The sequence below is a fragment of the Mytilus galloprovincialis genome, chromosome 7, assembly GCF_965363235.1.
Source record: "Mytilus galloprovincialis chromosome 7, xbMytGall1.hap1.1, whole genome shotgun sequence".
NCBI classification, from domain to species: domain Eukaryota; kingdom Metazoa; phylum Mollusca; class Bivalvia; order Mytilida; family Mytilidae; genus Mytilus; species Mytilus galloprovincialis.
In genome coordinates, this window is record NC_134844.1 from 72,013,311 (window position 1) to 72,023,258 (window position 9,948).

The 9,948-nt window shown below is 32.2% G+C and overlaps 1 protein-coding gene across 8 annotated transcripts in view; it reads right to left on the reverse strand.

Annotated features, from left to right (window-relative positions):
- Positions 1–2,184: 2,184 nt before the first annotated feature.
- Positions 2,185–9,948, reverse strand: part of LOC143083608 (uncharacterized) — a 121,640-nt gene continuing 113,876 nt past the window's right edge. For all 8 annotated transcript variants that reach the window (XR_012980805.1, XM_076259886.1, XM_076259882.1 and 5 more), the window contains 3 exons: positions 3,641–4,065; positions 2,872–2,929; positions 2,185–2,310 (listed from right to left, as the gene is read on the reverse strand). Coding sequence is in view for 2 of the 8 variants with exons in the window: in XM_076259882.1 (XP_076115997.1) it covers positions 2,886–2,929; positions 3,641–4,052 (456 nt within the window). In the remaining 6 variants the exon portion in view is untranslated. The remainder of the gene's footprint in view (positions 2,311–2,871; positions 2,930–3,640; positions 4,066–9,948) is intronic.

The window sequence follows — 9,948 nt, forward strand, 5'->3', positions numbered from 1 at the left end:
CCCGATATATATATAGCCATTAACATGTTTGATGATGGCACAGAGATTTCATGTATTTGTCCACCAGAAGCAAAGAAACAACAGCGAACAACACAATTACCCATGAGACAAACTTACTGGTGTAAAGTAAGCCGTCGATAACAGCCGGTGCTGATTTCAAGAGTACAGCCATGTTCGTATAGATAATTAAAGGCAAATGTGGGATCCTTGAATTTTGTGTTCGTAAAAAAGGCGAAGAAATATTTACATGCATGGCAGTGTTAACAAAATTTATAAGTATTTTTGTTGGTCACATTTCAGTATATGGGACTTCCAAATTGTTCCCTTTTTTGAAGGTAGTGAAGTCAGCAACTGTAGTTTCAGTTTGTTCGTTTTTTAACGGGCTCGGACATTTGCCAAACTGAATAAAATCATTACAGCTGATTTCTTAAACCTGCAAAGTAAAACTTTGGTTGGCTTGCTTGCTTTGTTTATACAAGCTTTGAAAATAAGATTGACATCTTTAAACAATATATATATATTGGCATAGTTTAACTTGTATATTTTATATTTTGTACAATATACAAACAAAGCAAGCAAGCTAACCAAAGTTTTGCTCCACGTGCATTAGGAAATAAGCTGTAAGGATTTTATCCATATGTATGTGCGACAAGGTGGAAAATTTGATATATTTTGTGAAAATTGCAGCGTTGGAGCTATAATAAAAAAGATGATGTGGTATGATTGCCAATGAGACAGCTGTCCACAAGAGACCAAAATGACACAGAAATTAACATTTATAGATCACCGTACGGCCTTCAACAATGAGCAAAGCCCATACCGCATAGTCAGCTATAAAAGTCCCCGATATGACAATGTAAAACAATTCAAACGAGAAAACTAACGGCCTTAATTATATATAAAAAAATGAACGAAAAACAAATATGTAACACATAAACAAACGACAACCACTGAAATACAGGCTCCTATACAATATATTTTTTTGTGATGGGATAGATTTCTTTTCCTTTTATATATTAATTGGACCGGTTTTTGTTTTTTTTTTTGTTTGGATTGTTTTACACAAGTAATTTTGGGGTCATTAATAGCTTACTTTTCAGCATTGGACCTATGACTGCTTACTTTACTAAACTATGTCTTTGTTGGAAAGATGTCTCATTTAGCACTCATACCTCATCTTCTTATTTCTATATACAAAGCACGTTTTAGAAAAAAAAAATAGGTAATATGGCACTCATTATGATCCAGAGACTTTTAATATTGGAGATATTTTACATATGTCAACAGGACAGCAGCCGCGCGAACGATAAAAAAAAAACCTCTGAGGTATATTTTGTGATAAAATTAGCAACAAACGGATATTATCGATGGATGAAACTATAAAAAAATGTATTGAGCTATATACCGTACCCGCTCAGTGGCGGATCCAGGGGGCGGGGGTTCCGGGGGATTGACCCCCTTTTTTTGGACGATCAGTGCATTTAGATGGGGACATGTAGTTGGAACCCCCTCCCCTTTTGTCCAGGGTTAGGACCCCCCTTTTTTAAATGGCTGGACCCGCCCCTGCCGCTTTCATAACACATCTTTTTAGCATACTGAATATTATGATGTTCTTACTATAAGTTCAGGTCCTGATAAAAAAAAAATACACATTCAGTACAGAAAGAAGTGTTTCAATGAAAGTTTCGTGTTTTTCTAGGCAGAAATGATTTTGCAATGACATTATACAGATTTAAAAGAGCTCAAATGATTTTCTTACTGGACAGTGGTCACTTCATTGGATATTTCACTGTGTCATGTCGTGAAATTAATGCAGGTTCAATTCATAACAATGCACAAAACCGGTTCAACTACTTTTGCAAGGCGAAAAAGAAAGTCGAATCGTGAAGCCAATAAACAATATTTTTTTAATCTGAGCATGCAAATTGAAGATTACGTTATATATTTTACATTAAATATATTTGCAGAATAAAAACTTTGGTAATGAGAGTCCCAGACAATATATTAATTGACTGTTTTTCCACTAATTCCACGTGTTTTAAGTAGTAGTTTACTCGTAGTAGCCCACAATGCATTGTAGTTCATTGAGTCGATTGGTCAGCTTTTCAAGGCCATATTGGCCTTGTGTTTTGGAAATTACTATGCAAATATATTCTGACGTCAGAAAATCTAGAGTTCTCGACCTGTTAAAGATATAAATACATGAAATATTCATCCTTATTTCATGTACGTGGTTTGTATCCAACGACTGTAACTTGTGTGCTCCATATATAGCATTACCATGATTACTTCCCTTAGATTTATTTCCGGCTGTGAATAGAAAAAAAAAAGAAACATATATAACTACATATTTTTGGTTAATTGCCAAATATGAAAACCTCAGACATAACAATATTTTATCAAGTCATCAACTGCCCGTTTATCCAAGTTAGATTGCAACACTTCATAATTATGAATTAAATATGAAATGTAAATAATACAAAAAATCTTACTAATCAATTATTAAGTATTTCAATAAACAAATAATGTATATTAGCCTGTTTCGACTTCCAGTGTTTGTTTAATCTTGCTTTTTTCCCGGCAATAAATTGTTAATTCCGTTCGGTGGCTTTTAAATCTAAAAATAACATTAAATTGCCTTACTTATACTTCGATTGACATCTAGACTCATTCATAAAAGATATATATAAGTCTAAAAGTAAATGATGTCATTTAACAATCGATTATCACATTGAGAATATAACATAAATGAGCGGGGAAATAAACGAATGTCATAATCATCTTTAATATTATTCCAAATTTGTTTGTTTCTATATATAAGTAATACTAAAAGCGTCAATACATTTCAAAATATATTAAAATAATACATACCTGATTTCTGCAATCTATCCTATGAGACCAAGAATAAATTGAAGGAAGAAAAGCATGACTAAAAAAAGAAAAAAATACAATGTAAAGTTATGATTTTCCTGTGTGATTGTACTTCTACACTATTGAAGTACATACTATATATTTTTTTATTAGATATATGTGAATACAGTGACCACAAATCTTCATATAAGAACCAACGGCGCTTTGAGAGTAGACCCCGTCCCCTTTTTTTGCTAATACTTATTTTCTAGAGTAACTATTTTTTAATGTTTACCTATGTTAATTCATTCAAAGAGTTCGACTTGCTGATATTCATACGATTATTTCATATATAGCTTTATTTAAACATTCGATTATAATAACACTTCAACCAAGTTGTCGTGTACTTCAAATGTTAACTGAATACAATGAATAAATGTACCAAATGGATCTTCAAACTCATAAATAAACACACTAACAATGACATGGCAATATAAACCCCAACAAAACATGAGTGTGATATGAAGTGCTCCGTAAGGGTAAGCGTTAGCGGGAACCTGTCTAGTACAAACATACAGCTGTTCCTATAAACATATAATGTCTATTTAATCCGGAATGTCTGAGGGTCTGAATAATTGGCGCAGTTTCTTCATTCCTTTAATCGTTTGATTACTTTAAAGAACCATTTTCTCTTTTCTGTATTTATGTTCCTCCTTTTCTCTTTTCTGTAAACCATATATTGAACCCCTGATAGGATAAATATTTAATATATACGTGTAACAAAACTTACTGATCAAACTAAAAATTCCTCCAAATCCACCTCCGCCACCTCCGAAAAGACCCCCACCACCTCCTCCTCCTCTACGTCTTCCTCCTGTTCTTGCAATTATGGCAGGAGTAACTCTCACATTTCCTCCCCTTCGTCGTCCTCCACCTACAAAGTAGGGTACCGGGTAGTAATAAGGGTAATACAAGGAACCGCCCCCACGACTAGTGGGACGATAACCACCGCCTTTTCCGTAACTGCCGTATCCACTTCCGCCATATGATGCAGTACGTCTATAAACACCTCTTCCATAACCTCCTCCGCCATAAGTTCCTCCGCCATAACTTCTTCCTCCATAACTACCTGCTGATCTTACGCCGACAATGCATACTGCCGCCAGGGCAACACATACACACAATCGAATCTCTATTTTCATTGTCGTTTAATATCTACAAAATGAAGTAGATTGAATAACGAACTAATATGGCATGTTTTTAATTAATTTAGACATCACTATCATTACTATGTTGTGTTATATAGGAAGATTAGTTATATATTATATAAAACGTCAAATCTTTTTGTTTTACTACAAAAACTTGTTTTATTATTAATATAAAATCCTGCAATGTTTCAGTTTCGAGTTCTCCTGATGAGAAATTTATATAGTTCAAACTTTTTTGAAGTAAATGCGTTATCTCTTTTTTTTACAATATATCGGCTACTGTAATCTTTTAATAAATACATTTTGAAACTCAATACAAATAAGGTATTATTATATGACTAATGTTAGAACTCGAAATTTTGACTAAAATTGGTTTTATGACAGCGGGGTCATATTTTAAATGATAGTCTAAAACTAGCTATTTGTTTTCCGAGCTCAAAATGTATAAGTAACAGGAATTATTAAATTTGTTGCAATGTTTAACATCGATTTCCTAGTGAAATTAAAACCGACAATTTCACTACGTTTATTTCACTCCTCTGACGTCGTACAACAACAGTCGTTGGCAATACGTCAATAACGTCGGACCAAAACAAATTGTTAATGCAGAGAAAAAATATATAGTTTCTTACATTTTTCAACTAATCATACAATTCAAATATTGAAAAATATTCAACTCGTGACCGAACAGCACTGATAATTACTTATGAATTAATGTGTTCTTCGGCGGTCACTCGTTGAATATTGATCTTTACTTGAATTTGTGGATTAGTTATTCTATAGTCAACTTACAGAGATGGAGCTGTGGTAATTGGTAGTTGGCACACAGTAATCCAGACACCTATAGTCACTTATATATACAGTTATCTATCTCAACAACCAATCACATTTCTTAAAGTACGTGAACATGGAACGGAACCATCTTTAGTATTTCCTTTGCCGCTAGAAAGTTAAACTTGACTTTCCTATTAACTATTAATATCCGATAGCTGACATATCTTTTTTATTAATTAATTGAGCCATCAATATGTTGTGTTATATAGGAAGAGAAGTTATACATTTTACATCTGAATTAATATAACAGTTTAATGGAAAATATATAGTTCAAAACGATTCTATTTATGAACTAACATTCAATTTGCTCTTGAACGACACCGTGACATATTTTGTAAATATCTATATGTCTCATTTGGTAAAATGTACACCTGTCTCAAAGAGAAATTTCCTATCGACGACAGAAACTGAAAACATCTCTTGTATGTTTAAGTATGTATGTAAGTGTTTGCAGTTAGTTTCGGAGGTTTCGATGAAATATATTTGTCTTATGATTTAATAATGAATCTACGATTAGAGATACTTGTTTGATCACTGCATATTTTCTTCTAGTCATACAAATATGCAGTTATTTATCATTATTATGAATCAAATTATCTATACTGACTGACTTTAAAAACGCAAAACTCATTTAGTAGATTTGTTTTACCAAATCATGTTTGATCCTCGTACAACTACTAGTCATCATACTTATTTCTCTTACCAAACAATCAACACATGACTTACCTGTGGTTGTTGAACATACCGAATTATTGAAATCGCACGAATTTCAAAAAGCGAGATTTCGAACCAATGAAAGAATTTTTCATTATTTTTTTTCTTTGTGAAACAGTTCGTTCAATCCTTTGCGACACTTAAATCATTTAAAAAAATGTTGCATCTCCATATTGCAAAGACTGAGGAATAAAAAACGTAATCAACCCATTAGAATACTGCAAACCGGAAAACGTGAACGTGCTGCAACAAGTCAACGTGACGTCAGAAACTCCTCCTACCGTCATTCCAACAATGATACCGGTAGACGGGATATGTTGAAGACAATTAAAGACCAGATCAACATGCAGTGACAGTGCAACGTCAAACGAATTTGATTACACAACGTCATTTGCAAGACAGATCTACGGTCGAAACGTCAACTACTTACCAAATTGATGAATTAAATTTTGCACATATTTATGCCAAAAATGTTTCCGACGGCAGAAAAACATTAAGAGCCTTAAAGATTCAACCGCATTATTGCCAAAACCCATTGTAATTGTTGGAACGACGGCAACTTCAGAAGGTGCAAACCAGAAATTAAAACCTGTTTCAGTGTATACCACCATATGTAGACATTGCAAATGACGTAGTCATTTTAACTTTCGACCATTATGTTTTTTTTAAACATTGAAGTAATGAAAGAACATTCCATGGTTCTAAAGCTTTTTCTTGTTTGCCTTGATCAAAAACGCTTAAACCCAAACGTTTGAATGACAGGGATGTAGTATAAGTAGAAATATTAGGCGATATTTGTTCAAATGTACGTAAAAAGAAAAGCTACGTTCATTTTAGGTGAAATTTGCCTGAGGTGATTGCAACATTTAGTAAGTTACGGGAACGAACATGCAAGTGCCTTGAATAGAACTATTCGTAGTGTTTGCAATAATGCTTAATGAACTACTCATATATATATATATATAAATATAAATTTAAATCTATTATCTGAGTTTTTTTTTATATCTTAATTCATAGAAATTGCATAAGATAACTAAAAGTAAACCGATCATATCTTTATATAGTACTAATTTTTTTATAAGATTTTCCGGAAAGATGTATAAATTTTCAACATATTAAATCTAAAAAAAAGGATAAGGAAAGTTTGCTCGGGATTTTAAAGTATTGGCATACATTCATACTATGTGTCCAACGTCCTTTAAGCCAATCACACATAAAGAAAGTATTTCCAAAATATATATGTCAATGAAATGTACAATTGTCCTTAACATGTATAACCTTTCCAACATGTATAAACTTTATAACATTTATGACCTTTCTGCAGTTTATGACCTTTCTAAAGTTTATAACCTTTATGTCATAGTTACCCACACAATTTTCTCAAAGTACAAAACTAACTATGTTAGGTGTCTCTGAAAACATCTTACTTTAATTCCAAACGATAACTTTTTATTGACTTTCCTCTTTCATGAAGGCTGTACAGTGAACTACACGTATATAGTTCACATCCATATCATTTGGCCTTTGGCGGATGGTTACAAATCATACAAAATGTACTTACATATATATCTTTATATATACATTTGTAATTTCACTACATTGCTTATAGTAATGTGAGTCTTTCATAAATACTAAACCTGCATTTAAGTTTAGTCTTATACTTACACTGTTTTGAAATGCAAATTGAATCGTAATTTTGTAAATGAATATTTATATTTGCCTGTAGACGTATACTTTTTTATAGCATTGATTCAAACTTCCACAAAGTACCTCTGGGTTAACAAGGGTTTAGAAATATGATCACCTTGGTCTTCTTTTACTACCTGTAAAAGTCTTGAACGTTAAAATGCCATCAATTATTGTCATTCAGATTACCGTAACTATATAGCTGTCAACTAGCCTTTAAAGCCAGTGTACAGAAGACAATAACAATCAAAACCAATGAGTAAAACAAAGACTAACAAAACCAAAGGACATTTACATCAATAGTTATAAATAATAATAAAGAAACAACACAAACTGCACTAAAAACCGGGAGTAAGACACGATGTTGGGCAGAACTAATAGATAAACTAATCTAAAGTTCTATTGGAGAGATATGTTCACCATAGTCACCAGAATCGAATTATTTAGTGTGAGAAGATATGTAAAGTTGGAACACCATTTACTTGAATACTTCCAAAAAGACAACAATAAAGTAAAGATCGCCCATTGAAGGATTTATGAACTTTCATCAACAGTAGAATAACACGTTGGACCACCATTAGCAACAACAATGAAAAATTGAAATGTTTCAAAATAAATACTCAGCTTCATCCAAAAAACATAACAGAGATTATTGCTTCAACTCCCCAAGATCACGGAGATCACAACTACAGCGGTTATACAGGCAAAGATTTATCATAGATGCATAGGACAAATCCCTTCAAAATATGCAGCATAAATAATCAATTGACAGGCTCTTGTCAGCTGGACAGCAAGTAAATAAACACGATACATTGAAAGTTGTTATTCAAATTTTATTATACCAATACACAGTTTTTTTTTCAATTACATATAGGGTTTTATGTAACATGAGTTTATCTTATATCAATAGGTTGTTGGCCTTTATCTGTTTTGCTATAATATTCGTCGTATGCTAGTTTGTTTTTTTAATAAAAAGGCAGACGAGTATAGCTTACATTGTGTTTTGTTTTTCCTTGGTTAGAGAAAAACCTGACAATGAAGTGATACAATCACCTGAAATCAATGACAGCAGTATATGAACTGAACATGTATTTGAGTTTGTTGTTAAACACTGATGGTATTATAAACTATTATGTTAAAAAAACAATCTTATTGTGAAAAACATTTGTTGGAACTTATGCATGTTGCTTTACATATGCGTCGAAAAACAAGGAGTAACGTGGATTCAATAATATTCGTTGGATTCCAATTTTCGCGGGCACAGGGAAACCACGAGTTAAAACACCTTACAAATTTTAGGCAGACTTTGCTAAAACCACGAAATTTAATTTCCACGAATATGCAAGTTTCCCACAAACCACGAAATTTAATTTCCACGAATATGCAAGTTTTCCACAAACCACGAAAATCGATAAAAACCAAAATACACGAATCAACAGTAATTTGAACGAACTAACACACATCTTCGAAATAACTTATTTATTTTACATGATCATATGAAACTGCATTTATATTCAATTTTCTCGATATCTCTGACTTACTCATTGTTGAGAGTTTTCGTCTGTCAATATAAGTAACGAGTATATTAAATCATTATATATAAACTAACATCAATTTAGATAAAGCGTCAACATACATAGTTTGAAACATTTAGTCATCTTTACTTAAGCTTCAACTATTCTTCTTTACTTTCATAAACGACACATCATTGTTTAATTTTAAACTTCAACCTGTCTTCTTGTAGGATAGTTTACTTCCATGTCTAGGCTACTATATTCAGACTGGAGTGTGTAATTTCTTTGCGAAACTTTGTTTGTCTTTTTACTCACAAAATTAGAAAAAAACAAAGAATTTTTCAATATCCTCCAATTTATATAGTTTGATAATCATCATTTTGCCATCTAATGTGACAGTCTCTACTTCTGAAAATATAAATAAAGGTATGAAGAAAACTTTGACACTGGTCTATTATGTTTATAAAGATAGCCTCTACGATACTCTTTAGCTATCTTAAGTATTCATACTTTAATTTCTGTAATTTCGTGAGAATTTGAAAAACATCTTAAATTATATGGTTCTATATTTTATTATACATGCCAATCGATTTATACTTTATTTGCTGAAGCTATCAGTTCATAATGTTAATCTTGGGTACAAGTATCCCAAACAAATGACAACATAATGTTCATGAAGTAAAACTATTATTCTTTTTGAAAACGTAAACGGTTGCAAAATGTTTGAATGTACGCATAGTGTTGCTATTAAGCGCTTCATTTATAATGCGCTGCAATCGAAGCTTTAAGAACTCAATTCAATTCGCATAAAGGGTGAGTTCCGGATAGGTATTCATGACACCGATACAAAGTGTGAACATGAAAGCAACACGTCTTACGGTTAACGCGGATTAATCTGTCAAAGTTTGGCGGAAAAATAATAATAATAAACAGAAGAAATACAGTAAGGTCTTTCCCTTTTTGAAAAAGGAAAGACCTTAATAAAGGATAGTCAATTACACTATACATACGGATATCAGTGACACTGGCTTCTGAAGGTTATTATGAATTTGGTGTAATGCATTGTGTTTTCACATTGCTAGACATCAATAACGATTTTGACTTTTTATTACTTATTACTAATTACTATGAATGAAAGGATG